Source organism: Homalodisca vitripennis, chromosome 4 (assembly GCF_021130785.1).
Source record: "Homalodisca vitripennis isolate AUS2020 chromosome 4, UT_GWSS_2.1, whole genome shotgun sequence".
Lineage (NCBI taxonomy): Eukaryota > Metazoa > Arthropoda > Insecta > Hemiptera > Cicadellidae > Homalodisca > Homalodisca vitripennis.
This window is the reverse complement of record NC_060210.1, coordinates 78,326,466-78,352,192: the sequence shown is the minus strand read 5'-3', so window position 1 is coordinate 78,352,192 and position 25,727 is coordinate 78,326,466. Positions and strand designations below refer to the sequence as shown.

The 25,727-nt window shown below is 33.5% G+C and overlaps 2 protein-coding genes across 3 annotated transcripts; one reads left to right on the top strand and one right to left on the bottom strand.

Moving 5' to 3' along the window:
• Window positions 1-890: 890 nt before the first annotated feature.
• Window positions 891-25,727, bottom strand: LOC124359580 (serine protease inhibitor 88Ea-like). Of its 2 annotated transcripts, none has more exons than XM_046812454.1 (6): window positions 25,655-25,727; window positions 13,539-13,835; window positions 9,183-9,482; window positions 7,734-7,869; window positions 3,326-3,558; window positions 891-2,677 (listed from the first exon to the last, which is right to left on the bottom strand). In XM_046812454.1, exons 2-6 carry the CDS (start codon window positions 13,833-13,835, stop codon window positions 2,384-2,386), a joined length of 1,260 nt encoding a protein of 419 aa, XP_046668410.1. In that variant the 5' UTR covers window positions 25,655-25,727; the 3' UTR covers window positions 891-2,383. The 2 variants fall into 2 exon arrangements, with proteins under 2 accessions (XP_046668410.1, XP_046668408.1); XM_046812452.1 differs by lacking the exon at window positions 25,655-25,727 and adding an exon at window positions 23,998-24,205.
• Window positions 14,695-17,523, top strand: LOC124359579. Its single transcript, XM_046812451.1, has 2 exons — window positions 14,695-15,843; window positions 16,096-17,523. Exons 1-2 carry the CDS (start codon window positions 15,426-15,428, stop codon window positions 17,379-17,381), a joined length of 1,704 nt encoding a protein of 567 aa, XP_046668407.1. The 5' UTR covers window positions 14,695-15,425; the 3' UTR covers window positions 17,382-17,523.

Sequence of the window (25,727 nt, the reverse complement as noted above, 5' to 3'; positions counted from 1 at the left end):
AAATTTGTTTTCAAAATTACCAAGCCTACATACTTTTAAGTTACACTTAAATGTGAATCGTAAAAAAATATGATTTTTTTTACATTATTATTGCAAAATTTGACAGCAAATAAAAAAGTTCAGAAATAAGCCATTATCCTGGCCGTGTTAAATGCAATTTGTGGCCTAGGATCTAGTATTAAAAACATTGAACTGTATAAAATTCATTCTACACCAGTTCTGGGCTAATGGTTATTTAAATTTCTGACTTATTACAGTTCTGATCATTGTGTCTGTGGAGAAACTTGTTTTGAACATGGTCGTGATTTTGTGGAGCCAAAACTTGCTCTCTTTCTTTGTGATTTAAATGGAACTTATTTGAATATCAAAAATAAATTAACTTCTGCTAGATCAATATAAGATTCTAGGACACACATAGTATATATAAGTACGAGATGTATATTTTAAGTAAATACAATTTTGAAATTCTGCAGCTGCAGCACTACGGTTGGTGTCCCGCATTTGCGCACTGTCTACCTTCATCTGTTGGCAAGGCATAGACACAATTAATTATGGCAAAAAATTGTTTTTACATCTGTTAATGTATATTTCAAATGCCCCCGTCAATTGAAAATCCTGCCAACTGTGAAATATGTGCTATTATTGGTTTCTTGGTGCTGAAGCTGTGAAAGCAATTGAAATTCACTGACAGAATTGTGAAGTGTATGGACAAACATTATGAGTGATGGAATGGCATTCAAATGAATAACAAAACAAAACAAAAAACAGATGTTTTAAAGGGTGGCAAAACAGTGTTCATGTTCAGTGTTCATGGACAACCCTTAATGATCACTTATGAATTAGTGCAGAAGTTTAATGATAAAGCGAAAATGAATAGACATTTCACAATATTTGTTATCACAAAATTTTCCTCAAGTTTCAGGAAGTGTTCTCTATGACATTTTTATTGAGAAACACGTTTTCTTGTATGACAATGTCCGTCCACATGCGACAAAACAAACTCAAGATCTCATCACAGCATTTTGTTAGGATCCATTTAATAACCTCACAAACGGCCCCAATTTATCGCCCATTTATTTTTACATCAGAAAAAGCATTTTGAAGGTCAGCACCGCACTGATGACAATAGAGTCAAAATGCGTTAGTCAGTCACTGTTAAATCAGGTGCAAAACATTGTCTTATTTAAAAAAAAACATGCCTCGTACATAAACTTTCATATCACGCTTGTGATGTTGCTATAATAGATATCTTCAATACATTCCACTGAAAATGCTGGAGATTCATCTAATGATAATTATACTTGTAAAAGTAGTTCTACAACTTGATCAGATTAAATGTCTCTCTTGTTGTTGATAAAACAGATGTATGATAAATGGGTTTCTCTTTCATTGAAAATAAATTGAATGCGGATATTATTTACAAATTTTACACTACTTTTATTCAAACTTAACATTAAACATTACATTTACAGCTTTGGTTCTAAATAAATTACATACAAACAAAAACTACTAAAACTTACTATTATAAATTACATACAAAATCTAATTCAAATGCAAATACTTATGGAATGTGAATAGCATAAATAAATGCAAGTCTGAAGGTGCTATAAATGTTTGTTTTATCACAGCGTACAAACTAAACCGTGTCCATTAAAACAGAAACTTGTTACATACTTCTAATCTCATCAGACCTATTGTAACCTGTAATCTGAAGATCACTTTGAATACACAACCTTACAACCTTAGGAGTAAGGAAAGTCAAGTAAAAGTATTTTAAATTTTATTCTTTGTTGAGTCCAAACAAGTATTTCATAAGGTATAAAAGATTTTATTCTTTGTTGAGTCCAAACAAGTATTTCATAAGGTATAAAAGATTTGTGCACAAAGAATTGTGATGTTGGTGAAAATACATAATTGCGTGCAGATGCATGCAAGTGTAAATAAGTAGAAAAAAAGTTAGCAAACATCTGAAATATTTTTTGCTTCCAAATAATTCAGTAGCGACAGGCCAAGATTATATCAATAAATTAGTCTTCCCGACTTACTTCAAAGAATCTATATAGATAACTAAATTTTATTCTCTGTTTATTGTTATCAATAATACTACTTCAGAGTGTGAAAAGGTGCAATGAATTATCTATTTCGAACTTATAAAAAAAGCACTCTACATCATAACAGATTAATTTGTTTCTTCTTTATGCCAACTTAAAATTATAAACAATTATTCAACCTAATCAGTTGTCGTAAAAATATTTTCTTAAATACTTTTTACGCAATATTTAATATTTAGAGAAAATGAAATGTTGTATTTTCTTCTCACAAATGAAGTAATTCTGGTTACATTAACCAATTCCGGCTACATACAACAGAAATATTGTCACAACTATTCACTGGGCGGAGGAGAGTTGTAGACTCCAGTAAACAGAATGGTCTGGCTTTGAGCATCATACAGCAGGTAGACAAAAGGGTGGTTGCAGATGAACATAGCAGCATCAAGTGGCCTAGAGGAGCGAAAGGTGAAGAAGGCGGTGGCAGCGGCTGCAGTTGTACCATCTTCGTCTACTTGTATCTTGGCCTTGTGGACAGCATCGTCAAGTTGTATCCCAGGCGATCCTGTCAGGGAACTCAGATCGGCAGATGAATTGAACAGATCTCCTACACCCAGGTTGGCCAGGACCTAAAACGTTTATTACTCATTTCAATTTAAATATTTATTGGTAATCTGTACTGAATGAAATGAAATAGTCTCTATTTTTACATGGGTGTGCTCTGTGCATCCGATATTTATAAATCATTTAAAAAAATCTTGACTAAATAGGAATATGAATGACATAAGGTATAAAGGAAACTTTTTATCAAAGCCAAAATTCCTCAAATAAGGATTTTTTTTTAATTCAGCTACAAGCTTTTCTGTTCAGAGAGGATAATTTTAGGATTATGACTTGGGTCTGATTACCGGTCTATGTGTTTCTGTGTTTGCACCGTCAGTCAGACCCCTAACTGACATCTATCAGCATTAATGGTCATATCAGATTAGTGAATAGAGTAAGTATAGTTGTCCACAATACGAAATGGAGTACTAACAAATACACAAAATAATAAGTTACAAAAATAAACTCCTATATCATTATTTGTATTTACTTTGTGCATTCTGTGATATGACTGGATATGCCTACAGTAATCCTTATAGCGTGCCTTAAGCACATTTTAATTGTTTGACTCTTGTGAAACAAACCTGTTTTTAATTGTGAAAGTTTCTGTCCATACATAAATTACTTCATGTTTTGATGTAAGTGATAACATTGAAAGTAAAGTTAATTCTTACCGGGACAAGCTCTAATGATTGTTCAACACTGAACTTGGGAATCCCCACTTCCACTTCCCTGGGAATCATGATCTCTTCCGTGAGGATCTCCCTGAGGTTCTCCGGAGTGAGTCGCTTGAGGATGTTGCTGATACCACGAGGTGCTGCATATGGAGGTAGAAACACAAACATGCTTACAGCATTACCCTTGTATGGCAACTGCAACACATGGGCTCCTAGGGTCTCCGACACCACTGTAACAGACAGTCAGTCCACATGTTAGTTCATGAATGTAATATTAAATATTGGGGCTTATCAAGGAATAAAAAGGTATCCAAATTTTGGCTTTAATTTCATTAAATTCAAAATAGATTTAGAAATAGAGAATAGTCTTGTGAGCTTAACAAAAGATTAATTTCATGTTTTGACGTAATGGAAACACACTTAGAGATTATAACTAATAAGAGTATGATGACTATTAAAATATTTGTTTGAATACAGCAAACCAATATAAAAAATTTTGTAAATGCTCAGCCAAATCACTTACACGCATCATCATTGAACTCTATGTTGCCTTTATAGAAATGAAACTGCAAAGTCTGTAAGTCAGTGTTCTCACGATATTGTGCTAACAGACAGGCGGAAGTAAAATTGTTCAACATTTCAAGTCGCAGGCTTTGCTACCACTCAGCTAGTTAATGAGTTAATTGTTTGTAATATAAAAATACATTTTTATTTAACAACTTAAAGTTATGCTGTGCTATATTTGTTATAGTTTAAATAAAAGTTGGTAATTCTAAGCAATATATGGGTCAACCTCGATTTTTCTCATATTACAATATAATGTTCCAATAGTCAATTAGAAAAGGAAATGACTAGAATTTCTTGCCGGAAAGCAGTCATAGGGAGCAGGCAACCGCCAGACGGTCATATATTGCTTAGAGTTACCTATTAGTGATCAGGGGCACTGACGTGATCTGGGCTTCAAATTTGGAACTACTCGAGTTAATTTTTTTTCTAAAAGAGCAAGCAGCGCGAAGCGCTGCGCAGCGGGCAGGCATCGTGCGTGATCCTTTTTTTTATTAAAAATTTCTGATAAATTGTTATTACATATTACAATATAATGTAGGTAATGTATGTAAAACAATGTTAAACACATAATTACATGCTGGAAAGCAAAGTAAACCAATATAATCCGCCCAATACAAAATCTCCGTAAAAATCTGGTAGAGGAATCTGTGTCATTCCTTTGGCCTGAATCAATTCAGTATAGACCAAGATCACGCACGATGCTTGCCCGCTGCGCAGCGCTTCGCGCTGCTTGCTCTTTTAGAAAAAAAATTAACTCGAGTAGTTCCAAATTTGAAGCCCAGATCACGTCAGTGCCCCTGATCACTAATAGGTAATTCTCGCGGTTGCCTGCTCCCTATAACTGCTTTCCAGCAAGAAATTCTAGTCATTTCCTTTTCTAATTGACTATTGGAACATTATATTGTAATATGAGTTGCCTGCTCCCTATAACTGCTTTCCGGCAAGAAATTCTAGTCATTTCCTTTTCTAATTGACTATTGGAACATTATATTGTAATATGAGAAAAATCGAGGTTGACCCATATATTGCTTAGAATTACCTAAAAGTTTTTTAATAAAGCAACAGCGGAAAAATTGAATCTTTTACTTAACTTTTATTGGACTGGTTAAGAAGGTATTATTAAGCAACACAAAGTAAACTCATAACCTTCAACAATAAATCTTGCTGTTGTCGTACACTTCGTTTGAGATTACCTTATATAGTTTAGTAATAACTTTGATGTAAAAGGTATTGCAAAACTGTAAATGAACATAAATTAATATATTAACACAATAGGTAAGTTAGGTTTTATTAATACTTTTTTTAACTACTTTTGTTCAAGATTGTTGTGTTCACATCTCTAAATAATGAAGTGAAGTGCTCTAAGACTTAATATTTAATGTATATGTATTCAAGCAGCATTTAATGTAAATGTGATTTAGGCTAAGCGTTAGCATTTTTTATAGATAAAAACATGAGTATGTTTCTATGTATGGTGCAGCCTGTCATTCCGAGGGCTTGCAAAACTGCATTTGTATGTGTTTCTGCACAATATCTTGAGAACGAATTGATTTAAAGACTTGAAATTTTGGTACCTAGTAGATTCCGTTCTGTATAATCAGTATTGAGCTTGATGATGGTGCAAGTCTCTTCATGGAATTTGCCTGAGCATTAGCAAAACCTAATTTTGTTCAGGATATCTTGATTATGAATAAAATGAGATGTTGAAATGTTAGATAGTTTGCTATCCCTAAGAGGACTAGCATCATTATTTTTCTTTCTGTGACAGTTTTCAGCAGAAAATCCCGAGAACTAACTGAGCTATGGACTTTTGCATTTTAAATGTATCTTTATAAAGAACCCTACAGAGTATTCTTAAAATCATGCCATTATAATTCTGTTTTTCTGTCTGTCCCTCTGTCCATGTGATAATTCTGGATAAAAATGTCCTAGAGACTTTAGGACCAGAAAGTAAAGATTAAAGATACAAATTAAATTAAAATATTTTTACATTGGTCTCATGGTTAACCATGATGGCAATGAAAAAATCTGACTACACACGTATTTGCAAACAATTTGAATAAAACATGTGAAATTGTATCATGTGACTTAGTAATACATGTAATGGAGTTAGTTTCTTGGATTGGTTGATAAGACTGATACTTTGTTTGATAAGTCAGGTTGGTTGCCTTCTTCAATACTCTGTTATATCGGTTTATTTGTGTGAACAAGATAGAGTTCAATGATGGTATATCTCCCACAATGGAATTTGGCTGACTTTAGCAAAGTCTTTTATTATTCAGAGTGATTTTTCAAGAATAATAGAGAAGCTATAAACCTGATTTTGCTGTCTTATGTCTGTCAATCTGCCTGTGTCTGATTTCCACTGGATACGTCTCAAGAATGATTTGAGCTATTGACTAAACATTTACTTCACTTCTACATAGTCCACATCATGTTTGATGATGAGCAAGGCCTTCTATGAGATTTGGCTGAGCATTTATGTAACATAACTATTCACAGGATATTTTGAGAATAATTTCATCTCTAGTTGTTAAATTTAGTTTAAACTTCATTTCTACATAGACAAGAATGGGTTGGGTGATGTTGCATGTCCCTCCATCGAATTTGGCTGAGCATCATTGAAGCCTATCGTTCATTAGGCTGTCAAAATGTCCCTTCTGTCTGCCTGGGGTTTGTAAATATTTCCTTTCTACCTGACTGTCTCTCTGTTTGTCTGCAGATAGCTCAAGGATGAAAAATGAGCTACAGGCTTGAAATTTTGCATGTCCATTTTGTAAAGCTAGCTACATGGTATGAGGTCTGGCATACTTCTTTCTTGTTTAAATGTATAAATATTAATAGAGAGAAGTCCAGTAAGTTTTAACATAATGTTGAGCCTTCGTTTTGTGAACATGAATTCTTTATAAAGTGCTTTACTTGTTTTCTTATTTAATTTCAATTAGTTGTTAAATTGACTATAATTATTTATAGTTGTTAAAATGTGGACCACACCAATTTTTTGTTAGCTTCCATAGTATCAAGTAAGTATTCTATAATTGAGAAACAAAAGTGTTTGTTAGGTAAACTGAACTTTAAGCATTTCCCCATTAGCTGTTGGGATGTTATGATATTATTATACTGAATTGTATCATAGTCAACTTATAAAATTAAGCGAAATACATAAATTAACAGAAGTTTTGCAGACGTGTTATGTGCATTTTCAATACCTACAAGTAAATATATACTTGTAGATAGTTTGTGCAGAATAATGTCTGTGGATCACATGAATGGTCAAGTTGGCTTGACTTGCTTGTTACCTAATAATAATTAGGGCAATAAATAATAAAAATATCAACAGTAGGAAGCTTAGAATACACTAGAATAGTTTCATATATGTAATGCAAATACACAAATTCCACAAAAATTCTCAATGAAAAAAATAAGTTTCAAAATAACACTTTTTTAAGGACAACCGAGAATGCACACATTACATAGCTTTATTATGAATACTTTATCATAAATTGTAACCCGCTCACATATTATTTAAAATGTCTTCTTAGCAATAATGAATATCAATGTGAACACTCTACTTAGTGTATGAGTACAGTAATTTTGAGGTTAAAAAGGTTAACATTATAACGTGTTTGGTACAGGATGTTACAGTATATTATATGGTGACATTTGCAATATTAGACACTGTATTGCTTGGTACTCAAATACTCAAGTGTTAACAAAGAAAAGCACAACAGAACACATAGTTCATTACTGTCGCCCATTTTGTTTATTTTCTCACATAGTGATAAGAATCTGTCTGTTTTATTGAGTAGCCTAATTCAGCTCAACATGAGGTACTCACAGTGGTTGAATGTGCCCTTCTGCCTCATCATGGTGACCAGTCCCTTCTCAGTGCTGGAGATGAGGAATGTCTCCTTCTTGGACTTCACTGGTAGGAATTTTGACTTCCAGAGTCCCTTGAAGAATGCAGCATTTGCCTGCAAAACAGTAGAATTTATCAAATTACTCACATAATACAGTATTTCAAACAAATTGTATTTCCTAGGTTAAATAAACTGTAGAAGGAATTAAACAAATAGGCTTGATGAGAAAAAAAAGGAATGGAAGTCCGATGACACATTGACATATTTATTAACTAGTTTTAGTATCAAAGTTCCCAGTTCAGAAAATATAAAACTCAGAAGTCACAATGGAATAATTATTCAAAGTAAAAATGCGTATTATTAACACTGACAAGAGCTAGCGCAATACTAACAAAATCTGCTAGTTGGTCTTAGTTACGGTTAGGATTGCCTTTGGTTTACCCAGTTACTATATTAAGTATTGATATTATATTTAATAATACTTGATTAATATAACATATTTGTATCTATCCAACTATAAGCAATACTAATTGTTTAAACACATTTTATATCTTAAAAACTACATCACAATATACAAATTTAAGGAGTCTAATCATACTTAAGTCTGGGTAGTGGGCATTTAAAACTTGTACTCAGCATTCACTTGGTGATCTCAAATTAAAAAAATAAATAGCAATTTAGAGGCTATCTCTCAAATGATTTTCCTTATACCCCTATGTACATATGATAAAGAAATTTGTTTGTAAATAATTATACTAAAATTTCACATTTTTTATGATGAAAATGTCCGAGTGATTCAGTGGACAAGTCTGTTTACAAATAAACAAGGTTGCAGATTCCAAGGTACTTGTAGCCAATATTTTGTTGAATTTTTATAACTAAAGACTAAGTTAGTGTTTACCTGACTCCCAGTTCCTGGAGTTATCCCACACTTGAGGAGTAGGAATAATCACCTCTCCTTTATTATTTATATTTAGATTCAACAGATTAAATTCCCAGAGAGGTCAAAACAAATTTGCTAATGGGCTTGGATTATTTTCCTTTGACAGCATTTAGTATAATCAATTCAATCAGAGGAAAAATAACTCCCAAATTTGTTTATTGCTACAATGGTTAACCATAGAGCATTGAAGGAAAGAGTTTTCAGATTCAAACTTCCAGAAGATTCAGGAGCTCCCATTAAATTTTGTAGGTAAATTGTAAGTTAAAATATGTCTGGCATAAACAATTTTTAAAAGATATGAAGGATATTGCTTCAATTTCGTGGCTGAAACATTTTGATAACCAAAAAGAGGATTTTTCCTTGATGCCAACAACCCTTAAAATATTATTTATCTCTATATTATCTTAATAGTTATTGCATTTTCTTAATAAAATGTGTTTAAAGCTTTTCAATTATTGTTTGTTGGCAAACTCTTAATACACACCAATACAAGTTTAGAAGTAGGGCTGAGTCGTCCGGATGGGACTAGTTGGGGGATGTGGCCACGAGTATGGTTGGCCACCCACTGATTGATGTGGTTTGTCGCTGCCTCTGCGTCTCTCATGAAGTCCAGCCGCTCCAGCTCATCAGAGAACAGTGCTGCCATACACTCACGCACAGAGAGGCTCTGGGCCGCAAAAAGGCGGTTGGCTACAATGAGCTGATAACTGTCGGAACCGTTAATTGCTCTCATCTGGTCCAGTAACCGCTCTACTTTGTATGCCTCCAGCACGTTCACCTTGGTCTGTAATACCAGACAGTATGAGTAGAGGGCAGATAAATAAACAAGTTTGTGTGTGGGTCAGTAATTGTATAACAGATGCATTGTATAATGTATAATTTGTTTGTTGAAATTATTTTTAACAGGTACAAGATCAACCCTTTGAGATAGAATGGTTAAAATGGTTCTAAGAGATTTAGATTGCTTTAACAGTTTTTGTCAAAATGAATGGGTCAAAATGATACATTGGTGTAATAATAGTGTAAAACTAAAATGACAATGTGAAACAAAACTAAGCCAATTCCTGTTCTTTTTTCAGCCCATTTCCATAAATTGGGATGACGTACACCTTGTTTTAGCATATGATTTATGTACATTGTGTGTCAGTTTATCTATCTACTGTCATCAGTTATCAATTTCCAATTAGACTTTTTTATGCTAGACAATTCTTTATATGTAGACACTATTATAGCTATAGTATACAATGTCAACACTTTCATTACCAAACGATGCAGTGTCTAATATTGGCGCACGCGCGCACACACACCATACAGACACATCACACATGCTCCTGTGACTATTGGAACATGTTAAAACATCAGTGTGACTTTTTAATTAATATTTAAAATATAGTTTTTTGGATTAGATTTTACACCAGTATTTGGTTCAAACAAATTTGTCAGGCACTTATTCACAAATTGTTGTTTTCTACTTCAAACACTAAATAAATCGCTCTCCCATTGTAATTTCTTATACATCACAATATGAAACACTATTTGGGTTGTATATTTCCACGTATGTAAATTTTGTCCTCATATGGTTGGAAAATATTGTACAAAAAAAGATTGATACCTGATAATTCATGGAGATAATTAACTATTTATTAATTACTAGTTAATTATTGTCTCATTACATAAGTGAAGTTAAATAAAAATCACGTGAAATTAAAGATCAGAATTGTTATTTATACCATACTAAGATTTAGTTCAGCATCTAGGTCAGTAGTATAATGAGCAGTGTCAAGTCAGCAGAGATCTACTCAACATAATGACACACTTACACCTACTAGCTATTGTGTAACCGGATTGGTTAAGAGGTGCCTTGGAAATTCTGGAGTAATCTTTCACGTCTCGAACTTCATGGTTAAGAAAATAACATAGTAGACTGTAATACAAAAACTACAGTATAATTTTATAAATTAGGTCAGTAAATATAACTTTATTCGTGCTAGCACTTACAGCAATTGAATATTAGTTAACTACTGTCACAACAGCACTGCTTGTAAAGTTGACGTAAAAACAATCAGAGTTGAGCACAGTTTCAAAAATTTAAAATTAATTTTGGTTCTACAAAATTTAAAAAGTAGAACAAGTACCAATGTAGAGTACGTTAAGGGCAGGACATAGCTCAGCATGTACTGTAATAATAATAATCATTTCAGTTTTATTAAAAGTAAAAAGAGAGCCTTTAAACAGAAAATAAGATAGAATTTCAAAATGTTTCAACATAAATGTTGTGAGGCTGGCTATCTGATGAAAAAAATAAAAAGCCTAATTCAAGTTAGTTAACTCTAGCTTGTAGGTTAAATAAAAGATTCATGCCATATACGTAATGGACAATAAATAATTGTTTTAAAGATTCTGTTCTTGAATTATCGTATAAAATTGAAAAAATATCGACAATCAAAAAGTTGAAATTGTAATTAACATGCCTCCATTGTCCAAAACCAGATATATAAGGTGTTGCTTGATGTTTTGAAAGCAGTACCTAATAATAGTCTTCAAATAATATAGTTGTCTTAAATTATGTTAATTATTGTTTGAGCACTAGTGAGGTCTATCACATGTAGAGCTGAAACATTTCATTTCTGTCTATCTGTCCCCACGATATCTCTAAAACAAATTGACCTACAGAAATGAAATTTTTCATGAAGCTTTATTTATATATAGCAACACTGAGTTCGGTGATGATGCATGTCACTCCATGGGATTTGGCTGCTTGTATATAATACATTTTACATACTAGATTTTTTAAGGGACTTAACTAAGAATGTTAGTTCAACAACAAATGTTTTATTATTGAAACGCATAAGAGGTGTGTCTAAATGGTTACAAATAATTATAACAATGATGTAAAATGGAAGAGCATTTTCTAATGAATAAAACCATATGCAATATAATAGAGGAAGTATAAAACTAGATTGCTTATGAATTTTTTAAATATGCCTTGCAATGATGCCAAAAACACTTTGCCAGAAAAGAGGTTCACCATTGCTAGTTCTAAACCTAATATTAGTTTCTTTGAAGAAGTTGTATGCTTGAAGAACTGTAAGAAAAGAATCCGTTCTTGGCTTTCTCGGCAGGAGACAAAAGACAGTAAAACAGGTTGTGTTTGTGAAGGAAACTGTGCATAATCTGTCTGTTCCGGTTTTGTTATCTGTGTCATGCATGTATACAACACTGGCTGGGAAATACCCACAATACATGCAACCAGTTCACCTATCCAAGTAACCTTTGAATTCTCTGAATGTTGTAGGGAATCAATGCCAGTTGCAATTCTAGCTAGGCAGTTAAACATTACCTTTTATTGGAATAATAGTTATTAATTTTAGGTTTGATTAGCATAATCAGGTTAAATATTGTCTAATTGCAGCTCAAAGAAGTAATTATTTTAATACCTTTTTTGTAAAATTTAAGCAGATTCAGTAGAATTGTTCTGTATTAAAATTCTTTCGTTACTTTTTAATTAAACTTTTTTAGTTTTGTCTCTAAACAGTACATAAGAAATAGTAATCTGATGGTTCAAAAATATAATTTTATTAACAACATTTAAAACCTAGTAATTAACTTAATTAATTTCACCCAAAAATCATATTTCCCCTTGAAATGTACTTTTAAGGGTATCAGTGATTTTGATTAAATTTTCATTGTATACGAGGACATTAAATTGTTAAAAGTAGCATACGTCCAAATCAAAACTCTCTTTCAGGATATATGTAATTTTGATTTTATTGTGAAAACAATATGTATGAACCCAAACGTTTCAACATACGTTTTCCAGAGCTCTATGGTACTGCATAACATAAATAGGACATTTTTTGTTACATTTTGATAAATATTGTAACATATAAGGGTAAGTAGATTTAACCAATATGTGTTTAAACATGGTTTTAAATAGAAGTCATTTAGATTTAATATCTCCGTGTTGTTTTCTATGATACGTAGTAGAATCATTAATTTATGTGTTCAAATTTTTCTTTTATACAAAATGATCTAACAGATTTACTAATCTTATTGTAGGTTTCAGAGAAATTTTTTTTAATCCCCATTTTTAAAAGCTTACTAAAATAAAAAGCAATTTTCAGTTATATTATTACATTCACTAAATTTATCACAAATGTCACTTTATAAGAACAATGATTTTTATAATAAGTTATTAATTTCCAGTGGAAGAAAAATGTTAATGTTAAAACTAATGCGTGCTCCCTTTAATAAGAGTAGAAAAATACAAACATGTGTCCATGCGTTAGCAACATAAATAGCTGCAGCAGCTAATTTATTCAAATTAGCTAGAAATACTATTCAGTTTTTAAGGGTGTAAGTTTTAATTTCTGTGATTGTGATTTATATTGCAATTTGTATTAAAAATTAATTTTAGATTATGAAGGAAAAAATTTGACAAAATATATAAGCAGATTCAGTAGAATTGCTCTGTATTGAAATTCTTTCGTTAATTTTCAATTGAATTTTTTAGTTTTCTGCAATTTTTTTAGTTAGTCTGCTTTTTTAGTTAATCCATAATTTCAAATAATGTTCTGACAAACAGTTTTAGCTATGAGAAAGTAAATTTCCTAAATTTTGCTTATTACAGTGGAGTAATCATTTCTATTAAGATATCGATCAAGACTATAATAGAACTTTCAAGATATGTTTAATTCAATTTGTTTGTTAGTCTATTTATATCTATTACCTGCATTTATACTCTACATTATTATCTGCAATAAATTAGAACTAGTGTACAACTTAATTGCAAAAAAATTATTCCAACTTATAACTATGTTTCACACAAAATTGGACTTACCAGTTGAGGAGGCAAGTAAAGGGCCTGATGGAGGGTCCTCTCTGTGTGGTTCGCACTGATGAAGTAAGCGAGAAGCAGGGTGTTGTACACGCTCAAGGGGGAGAAGAACAGGTTGGACTGAGGCTGCAGAGAGTTGAGGGTCTGCAGCATGGAGAGAGAGAACTGCAGCTGTCCCTGGTACAGAGGAGGCTTGGGCATGCTGGGGTCTACGGCTGCGGTGGCAGCATCGTCGGCTGGGGTCAGACACTGGGGCATGGCCAGAGGAACGGCAGTCAGTAGTAACATCAGTAACATCATCTGTGGCATAACAGTCATCATGAGAGGCAGTGGTAAATTTTATTTATTTTGTAACACTAATACTAATTTTGTGCCAAAATTTAATCTGAATTACATCTATATATATAAAAGAAAGTCGTGTTAGTTACACTATTTATAAGTCAAGAACGGCTGATCCGATTTGGCTGAAAATTGGTAGGGAGGTAGCTAAGAACTGGGAGAAACACATAGGATACTTTTTATCCCGTTCCCGATTCAGGATTCCGCCCCACTGGCCTCTAAAAATTACAGAAATACCCGTAAGAAATGCATTGCAGCAAACATATTTTATTAAGTGAAAGAGCCTGTTCAAATTTAATCAGCTGGTCTTTGTAAACATATATAATGCGACAAAAGAAACATATGTTTATATCATTGAATTACTTTTTTAAATTTCTTTACACTTATAGTTTGAAAGCATAGAGTAAAAAAACTGTATCTTGAAATAAACAATTGCCTGAATTCCAAAATGTAAACAAACAACTGTAAATTTGATTGACACTTTCACAGCTGGCTGTGTCATTTTTCTGTGTTACTCAGTCAAACAAAATGAAATCATGGCTACTGACATATAGATTGTCCTTTCAGTTTTACTTAATAATCAGTCAATCATGAAGTGATTTTTTTTACCTTTGCAATAATCTGTTGGTTTTTAAAAAAAACAAACAACTTATTACTTCGATTGCTTTCGGTTCGGATAACTTTGTTTCGCACGCAATTAAACGATTTGCGATTGTTTGTGAACATTGAGAGGATTATTATAAAGATGCCGCGACCCAGAAGATCAAATCTGTCTCAACAAAGCCGTAATGCAAGATGGCTTCGTAACGTTGTGAACAATTCTATTGAAGAAGAACGTGAAATCGGACGACAAGAGCGTTGTGTTGGTATGGCCCAACTTCGTGCTTCTCAATCTCAAGAGCAAAGAGAGGAAGCCTGTGAAACAGCTCGCTTGGCTATGCGAAATTGGCGAGCTAATCGTACTGATCAACAACTAGATCAAGTTCGACACGCAAGAAGGAATACATCAGCTGTTGATTTGAATAGAGCATCATTTAGTTATGATTGCACTTATGATTACAGTTCGCATGTATCTGTACTTATTGGTCCAATGGATGTTGTTTGTGGGCATTGTAGTGCATTGAAGTTTGTTGGAGAGTCGCTTGGATTGTGTTGTCTTAATGGCAAAGTAAAATTGCCAATATTGACTCCCCCTCTTGATCCATTGCAATCATTGCTTTCTGGAGAAACGCAAGAATCACGACATTTTCTTGCTAATACTCAAAAATACAATAGTTGTTTTCAAATGACATCATTTGGGGCAAACATAATTCAAGAACATGGATTTAATCCGACATTCAAGGTAATTAATGATAAAATAAATATTTACTTTATTTAATGTATTCTTGAAAATGATTTTATGTTTTTATTATTATTAGGTGCCTTAATAAAATTGTTGTCTCAATTACATAAACTTTGCTATCTTTACAGATTCAAGGTCAAATTCACCATCGAATTGGATCATTGCTACCAGTTGTGGATGGACAGTATAACTTCCTACAAATATACTTTATGGGTAATATTGAGGAGCAACTTGATCGCCGACATGAGATCAACACAGCAACGAAAAGAACAATTCTTTCAGATCTTCAGTGTTTTCTTGATGAACATCATGCTTTGATCAGGCTCTTTAAGACTGCATTGGAGCGCATGCCAAGTGATGATTACAAAGTTGTGATAAGAGCAGACAAACGACCAGCTGGAACACATGAACGCAGATTCAATGCTCCAACGATAGATGAAGTTGCCATCCTGGTTGTAGGTGAAAACATGGAAACACACGATATTGCTCTTACACGTCGCGATACAGGGCATCTGCAAAAAATATATGAAACACACCGATCGTATGATGCACTGCAATATCCACTGATGTTTTGGCAAGGAGATGATGGATATCATTTCAATATCAAGATGATAAATCCATTAAATGGTAAATACTATTTTTTTGTATAAATGTAGCTTTGTGAAATTTAGTTAAAATGAAAAAAAAATTTTCTTTGATGTCAACTAAGGGATTAGAGGCTATTTCTTTGGAAAATATTGAGCAAATAATAATTGATGATTCAATAATGAATAATGTAATAAATATATTTTAATCTTAACTTAATTAAATGTTCTCAAAGATACTATAAATTGTATATAGAATATGGATATGTTCACTAATTTGCCCTCTTTTTTTCAGGTGAAGAGACGAACAAGAAGCTTTCTGCAATGAATTTTTATGCATACCGTTTGATGATTCGTCAAAATGCAGATAACTATTTGTTGCGTTTTCGTCGGCTGTTTCAGCAGTATTGCGTTGATATGTGTGTAAAAATCGAAACAGAGCGTCTTAATTTCATTCGGTTGAATCAAGCCAAACTGAGATCAGAAGAGTATATCCATTTGCGCGATGCAATTAGCACTGATGGAGATACATCAAATATTGGTCGATTGACTATTCTGCCAGCGACATACACAGGTAGTCCACGTCATATGCATGAATATGCGCAAGATGCGATGACATATGTTCGTCATTATGGTAGACCAGATTTGTTTATTACCTTTACATGTAATCCAAAATGGATAGAAATAGTTGAAATGTTACTTCCTGGTCAAACATCAAGTGATCGGCACGACATCACAGCACGTGTCTTTAGACAAAAGATCCTGACTCTGATGAACTTTATTGTAAATCAACGTGTCTTCGGGAATACTCGATGCTGGATGTATTCAATTGAATGGCAAAAACGTGGTTTGCCCCATGCACACATTCTGATTTGGTTGTTAGAAAAAATTCAACCAGACCAAGTTGATGATATCATATGTGCTGAGATCCCTGATCCTGAAACAGATCCAGACCTAGATAATGTTGTAATCAAGAATATGATTCATGGTCCATGTGGCGTTATCAACCCTCAATCACCGTGTATGGTCAACAGTGCCTGTTCAAAACGGTATCCACGAAAATTAACGGCAGAGACTATTACAGGCAATGATGGCTATCCTCTATATCGGCGTCGGTCAATCGATGATAATGGTCGAACTATCACAATAAAAGTGAAAGGTAATGATTTTGTGGTTGACAACAGTTGGATTGTTCCATATTCACCACTACTTTCCAAAACGTTTAAGACACATTGCAACATTGAGTATTGCAATTCAGTAAAATCAATCAAATATGTCTGCAAATATGTTACTAAAGGAAGTGATATGGCAGTTTTTGGAATCCAAGCCTCCAACACCTACGATGAAATCATGCGTTATCAAGTTGGTCGATATGTAAACTGCAATGAGGCAATTTGGCGTATATTCTCATTTCCTATTCATGAACGCCATCCTACTGTTTTACATTTGTCGGTTCATCTTGAGAATGGTCAGCGAGTGTATTTCACCGAATCAAATGGCGGTGCGAAGTTCGCCAGGTCAGCTAGTACAAAAATAAATGTTCACTATCACAATATACTTTCACCAACAATATTAAACTAGTCTTGTACAGACAAAAATACTAGGTAAAATATATTTGTGAAAATATATTCTTGTCCTATATCAAGGACTTGGCAGGGCCTTCTTAAAGTTGTGTCATTTTTTAAATATGTCCGTCTGTATGATAACTCTTACTGGAAATATCATGGAGACTTGAAACTTGGTACATAATATTTAAGTAATAAGCTAGTAAAAATACATGGCAAATACATTTTTATATAATGTGCAATATTTGTTTTATAATAGTTGACTTGGCAAGTATAACACGTCATTGAAAATTAAATAATTTATTATTAAGATATTTTAGTTTATTTGTTTAAATACAGGTACAGTATTCTGTACTATAATGCTTGGTACTGTAATAGTCCTTCAGGTGGGAAGAAGTTGGTAGACTTTGTGACAACTGAAATATTATTAATTTATTCTCATGAGATTTACGTGTACTCAATATCTCATCATATGTTAGATACAAAAAAGTTGCTTATAGCAAAAAAGGTTAGAAAATGTTAAAAAATATTCCAGAAAACCTTTTTATAAAGAGCTTTCTAAGTATCACAGTTGCGATTTTAAGTTTGAGCTGTAATAGGACGAATTGAGTATCAAGCTGGCTAATTAATGTAGTCGATATATTTATAAGAACAATTTTTGTACCAACTTTAAACTTGTTTCAGCATTTATATTGCCAGTTTTTGGTGATAGAAAAATTCTAATGGAATTTACATGTAATCAATATTGTGAAAACGAGAAAACCGTTGTTCTTAAAAAGTTTGAATGGCTGCCATGTTGAAATGAAATTGTGTACCATGCTGGCTAGCGGACTTAGCCAAGATATTTACAAGATCACTTTTTGCACCAATTTCCAACTTGTTTGGACTTTTCAAGCCATGTTTTATAGCATATATAGAAAACATTTTGAACATAGAGTGGTTTTGGATTCTGGGGGTCATGTTTGGTGAAGTAAGGATTTTTCTTAAATGCTACCATGAGAACAATTGGAATATACTGATTTTGGATATAAAATCTACCTAATAACAAGAAATTAATCTTTGCAGAGGTTATATCTGTACTATTTAACAATATAATAAACCATGGTTCAATGGGACTATATAAATAACCTTTTCTACATGAGTTTAAAGAACTGAAATCAGTATAACAACTGAAACACAATCGTGGTTGTGGAACCGTGATTAACAGGAAAGAAAGGGACTTGGCAGAACAAACAGGATCTTGGAGCTGCCGCTATGACGAAAGAAGAGACGCCGAATGAAGTAAGCAGCCCCCATGGCCCATGTGTGTGTCGTGCGGGCGAAGTGAAAGTGAGGGCTTTCTTCTCCGGACCTTCATTATCGCCGTCGCGCCTCGCCGTGTCGTGCCTTGCTTAGTCGACATGACGTAACCTACCAGGCTCCTTGACCACAACATCACGGTATCAATATTAATAAAATTATACGTATATTAGGGTTTATTAGATTTTAACAGAGATGTTTAATTGCTGACGAAAACTCATCTAGACCCTACATTATTGCGGAAATCGCATCCTTCCTCCTCACCAATAAAAAAACCTAACCTCCAAATAGATTGGATTAGGCTACTGACTTGTATTCAGTTGAGCAAGTGAAAAAGATACACTGTGGAGGAGCCGGCCCAGAAGTATTTAATCTTATTACCGTACAGTTACTTCTACTTCTTTTGCTACTGAATAGTTTTGCCATTTTAATGATTGGCTGTCAGAGTGAATAGTTCAATCGAGATTCAAATAATATCCTCAGAAATCGTCCTTCACTCCAATTTAATGATAGAGTCATTAAGCTTTAAAACGGACTATTAATCGATAGCTGGTTTGTTCTACGATAGGTCTAACTACATCGCGTTTGTTGCTAACAAACTACTCGTAAAAATGTACTTGATCTTTAAAAAATGCTTGGATGTTGTGAATTCAAATTACTTATTATACATATGTCGGTATAGTTGATATAGGCCAATTATGTGTATTCTGTAGCGGCGATATAGGATATTGCATCTTGGAATGCGTATTTCATTATAGGTATGCATAGAGATAAAACATTACGAAATTCACTGTATGAAATGAACACTGTTTACCCACGACTTCAGATGTTTCTGTTAAATAATATTGTTGAAAGCTTCAGGTATGTTTCTCCGTTCGGAATATACAAGATGCGTTCAGTTTATAATGTATGTTTTCTAAATTAATAATAAAATGTAGTTTATTTTGGGACGTGTTGAAATTTGTTTTGATTTTATTTGATTGGTTCTGAGGACATTCTACAAGAAACTCAGTTTATGCTGTTATTTTCACTAGAAGAAGATTTGTCTAACCTAACGATGTTTATACTAGTATTAGAATGGTTGCAACCTAATCAATAAAGCTATAAAATTAACTACTATATAAAGTAAACAGTGTATTTTAAGAATTTTAAATATTGATTAAAGAACTTGTGAAAAATAATTGAGGAAGAGAAGCTTATGTAAAATGCAAACAGAATAGTTCAAATGCGGTTTGTAGAGTGTTCAGAATGTATAGCAATGAAATCCCAATCAAACGTCATTTGGAGGTTATGGTCGATATTACCCTCTCAGAACGTGGTGTTCTTAGCAGGTTGCTACAGTAGTTCGTCTACACTATTCAAGTTCACTAATAACAGGGAGGAAATGCGAATTTCTCAGTTTTACCTAGAGTTTCTACCTCCTCAAGAGAATTATATCCACACACTAAATAAGCATTTAAATTCTGATCGTAGATCTTTGGCATCCTATTCGATTTGAAACAAGCTAGATTTCATAATATTGTCATTAGAAGCTACGAGCAGTAATGCAATATTCTCTTTGATGCAACAAACGAATTGTTCACGGCGTGATTCACATACTATTATTACGCAGACACAAAAACAAATGGATGCGCACTGAAAGCAATACTCTCAGTTTCGATTATCTTTACATAAATTATTCTGATGTTACTATTTCTCAAAGCACATACGGAAGCACTACAGCGAGTTCCCACTTGGAAGAGCTATTGTTCGAATTTCCACTTCTAGCCCTAACGTATACGTGGAATCGCTTCTGTACGAGTTTCCACTATAGCTGTGTCGATGTTGCTGTACATGGAACAGCTATTGTTCGAGTTTCCACTTGCCCTGACGCTTTATAAGGAAGCACTACTCTGCGAGTTACCAAATCTAGTACTGACGTTGTTCGCGGAAGCGGAGTTCTCTCCACTGGCCGTGTCACTCACTATGCGTGAAAGCGATACAGAGTTTCCACTACTAGCCTTGTCGTTGTTCGTGGAATCGCTGCAGTGAACTATGTTATACTAAAATAGGAGAAATTAAATTAAACATGTACCTCTATTCTGTTTTCAGGTTCATACAAATTCTCTCTTCAGTCAAGTCATGCTGAACTAAAACTGACTGAGCCACGTTCTCTTATACAGACGAGATAAGGTATAATTGTTAGGTTGATTTTTCAACCTATTCCAATTTTTGGACACAATTGTCTGTGTAAGTTCTATAAGTAGGCCTAAATGACAAGTTCGAGTCCGGTGTTGGGGCAAATCGGATCGAAGGATGTGGAGCTACATATTCTAACTCCTTTTTTTACAAACCTGTTATAGATTCCAAATAATTTGTGGGTACTTGGATTTTAATCGCAAAAAATGCGACATTGACTTTGTCCATGTGTAGGAACAGAGTTACCGGTCTTACTCTCGCCGACATCGTTTCATTTTGGGAGTAAGAAAACAAGAACCGATCGTCATAAACACATGTAATTTTCATAGTAAGTCAAATAAAGTCTGTTCTTTCTAATAATGTAGTTTTTTAGGTACCTGGTAATAAAACTCTTCCAAAAATAGTGACCTCTGGATAATATCAAAGTACCGAGAATATTAATAATAGACAGTGCATGGAACTCATGGTAGGTTTCTAACCAGTAAACTTCCAGCCAACTTGGTTTATAAAAAATACAAATATTTGTTACTTCCTTGAGCAAATTTAAATTATTTTTGGAATTATAACGTTGTTTTAAACACTCCCAGACAACTTTATTGAAGAGATACAAATCACACGTTACTCTCATAGACGTTTTTCAGAATTCAAAGTCTAAAAGTTCTATAACTATTTTGAAAGTAATTTTGTTTACGAGAAATCATTCATTCCTTGTCTCTTCCTGGTAAAATTAAATAAACTAACGTTAAAATACGATCTTATTTTTAATGGACTAGATCTTAGCTTAATTAAATTCGGAAACATAACATTTTACGGGAATACATTAAACAAATCGTGAATACAAAAGTAAACACAAATAGTGCGCTCCGGATAACACCAAAGTACCATATTCTCTTCTGATTATGCATTTATTTAAGACTACGAATACGTCTTCAAGCATTGTCCTTAAATGTTAATTTCAATAATTATATGTATAGTGAAACATAATTAATTAATCCCATTCTCCAAATTTACAATGTGGTAACAGTCTATTAGTTTTAAATTCATGTTTACGCACTTTAATATACGCTTTATTTATCCTTTAATTCTCGAAAGTTTTGACTTCTGAATTGATTGATTACGTGTTTCCTTAACAGCACGAGCGCGAGTGCATAATTAAACTATTACTAAATGTCGCGACGATTGTGCAGATAATTGTTGTAACCACGATTGCTTAAGAATTAATTGTCTGGTTTATCCAATCGTCCCTAAAACACGCATTGAGTAACGAACTGTATTTAATAACAATTACAGTGTTTTGGTTTAGGAAAGTGGATAGGACACTTAACATAATAATTTGAGTGAATTACCACTATTAACTAAGTTACCAGCCTTTGGTAATTTGTACAAAGATAATCACATAATGTGTAGGTAGTGTAATGCAATGTTTCGAATACATTGACAATCAATTAACTCGTCATTGATCGTCCTGAGATTGATGTAAAAGGGGTGCCACAAGGGTCTATCTTGGGATTTCTGCTTTTCCTTCTGTATAAACAATCTCACAAGGAATATTGGTGACAAAAATATAATTCTTTTTGTGGATAAAACTACGCTGCCCTTATCTGAGAATAGTTTTCTGAGCGTGGAGAGCTCCGCCAATGAGACTCGTCAAAAAGCATATGGCTGGTTTTATGAAAATGGATTGAAAGAGGTGCTGATGTCTGTATACTACACTTTGCACAATTCGACAACCGAGTACTTTGCCAAATGTATACTGCAGTAACTTGACTTTAATACGTTTGCAAAGATACTCGACAATTCATATAATAATTACAATAGTAAGATCGATTAACACTTTTATAAGTTCAATTATTTTGATTTTGCAGGTGAGCTGATAACCCACGTAGTGTAAAGCGTCCATTTTGGTATTAGCCATGTACGTATTTTATGAAATTAACTTAATTCGAATTTGTTACAAATCAATTTGTGTAAGTTAGATATTAGTGTCATGCCAGACGTTTTGATAAAAATTAATCTAATACATCCCTTAGCAGTGCTCGTAACCCCTGCTTACATAAGTAAATAATTAACAGAACAGAAAGAGACGTTGTGACAGAAAAAGAACCCCAGACTAGAGGTATGTCAATTACCATTCAAATCCCATTATTGGTATTTCGTTTTGTTTTAGACTGTTCAGAAGGAATCCATATTCCAAATTCTTGACACCTTTGTACATGGATGAACAATTCCTTTCGTTTAGCTTACACATTGAACCGGTGGCTGACTGATATGGACTCGGGTTCTATTCTGTTTATTAAACAAACCGGCTTACGAAATAAGGCCTTTATATAACTTTTTATTATTTATTACATGATTTATTATATCCGTTTCGTATAGGGACAGTTAGTTTAGCATAATTTTCTTTCATTCAATTCTTCGTGTATAACAATTTGAATGTTGTTTTATATATATATATATATATATATATATATATATATATATATATATATATATATATATATATATATATATATGCGTGTTGTAGGTTCTTTAACAGAGGTTTTCTCTGATTACGCATCCTGTGGTTGATATTAAAAAAAACACGTATTAATAATATTGGTTCTTCAAAAAAAGATCATTAGTGAGACTCAAATATTTGACATAGCTAATGATTATACCTTTTTGTTTATTTAGTTTTATTTACTTGATTAGATACCCTATGTTACTAGTATATTTAATGTTTTATAACCTTCTTTATTTTTTTAGCATGCTTTTGAAAATGTCACTGAAAAGTGACAAAATATCAAGCAACGGAATTGAAGAAACCCATTTTGTTTTCTTTCTTACCTTTAAAGGTTTTTTAAGAATTAAAACATTGATTGTTTCATATAATTTTCCAATTATTTACTAACGTTGGGATTCCAATATTACCAGTTAATTATTACATTATATACGAACAATTATACGGAACATCCAGTGTTGTAATTCTCAAATTACTGTTATATGCGTTTTTAGATCGACTTCAATTGATTCTTGATTCTTTTGTCTGTGTTACATTATAATACCGACAAAAGAATAGATTAACGCTTTAATATATTCATAAATTATATTTTAATCAATAAAACCGGTTTGATCCACAAAACATAAAATCTGGTTTAAATTCCTGGCCAACATACCTTGTATCACTCAGGCCTGGGCGGGATCTCTCCTGTCTGTTTCGAATTTGTCTCGGTAACCTTCAAAAGTCCAGTATGTGAGCCAAATAATGGCAACCGGTTCTGTGGGTCCGAGAATGCTTCAATGGCAGTCTTTCAATGCATGGCCAGCAACTTTATAGCGAACAGAGTCGGCGGCTGACAAGTGCTCATAAACTGACATAAGTGTTATCGGCTTTTTTATTCAAGAGCCAATAAAATATTCGCTTGTAGTAATGAATAAACTTGTGCTGTTACAGTTTCATGAATATGAGTAGAGATGGTATAATTGTTAAATTTCCTCATGTTAATGGAATTTCCCTAAGGAAACGTAGGTTGAAGAAACCAGTTATACTGGTTTAATGTCATTACTCAGCTCCCTTGTAGCTGCTGTTTACATGAGAAGTGCCGTTCCATATAACATTTATACCAGTGGCTGCGTTGGTTGCGATCGCAGATATTCTTAGAATGTATTCAAGCTCTCAGATTGTGGAGTTAACATCCGTGGGGTTGATTCCAAATTAATATTTATAATCCTTGGTTTCCCCAATCCTTGTGTTATACGTTAACAACAATCCTGTACACTTTAACCGTTATCAGCCTACACTAGACAGGGATAATACAATCATTTCTCATTCTGACTCGGCCAGGTCATACGCACAACACCGCGTCACACCGCGCCGACCGGCAGCCACTGGTTAGTCCTGGTCCTGGCCATTCTACTGTGGAAACCACTGACCAGAACGAGCAGGAAGTTTACATACACAGGACACTGTTACTGCAACAACTGTGACTCAGCCAACTGAAAAACAATACTATTTCATTTTGTGTGAAATCCTGTTGTGGGATTTAACAAAAAGATTATTAAGAAACCATCAAAATCGGAGAGAAAATTTACTTTAATCTAGAATTACAATATTTCCAAAACTGTTTAATTTTACTTAATAAGTTCTTTGTGTACAATATAAGACGTGCTATACGTGAGGTAAGACATCGTTTTAATTATGGCAGATGAATTGAATGGTTTTGGTTAGATGTTTACATTGCCTTGTCTTGTAGGCAAACACAAGACCGACTGAAAATGAGTTACACTCAAATGACATTTCACTACTCATTTTCTATCGGCAGAAGGCATTATCTAATCCGGGTAAGAAACGGCACAGTATTGTGTTGTAGATGTAATTAACGGTTGTATAAAATGACAAAAGGGTATTTAGTTTTCATTTCAACAGAATTAGTGTACCATGTGAGGAAAGCCGATAAGGCAGCTGCTAGCGAGAATGCACCTATACTACTCCATCTCCGAGTGTGATGAACCATTAACTAAATGACGCAATCACAAATCTCCCCGGTTCTGTTTAAGTACACGTTCAAGAGTAATTAATCCTGAGCACAACGCGTTCAGCGATCAGTATTCGAAATATGCAGTCGCCTGTGTCACTTACGTTTCATCTATTCACTTCATAAACGTACACAAAATCCTCGCACATTTACTTAGAAACAAGCAACAAAATGGAGGAAATAATAATTAACTACCGTTTTATTAGGGAGCATATTTTTATATTGACTGGTTTTCACCCCAATAATAATACGCAATAAATAACTATACAAATGCGAGTAAAATTCGTAATGAACTTACTTTCGGTGTAAGGTTGAACCGGGGCGAGATCACAAGACTGTCACTGTGGACACCACACCACTGACTGAGTGAC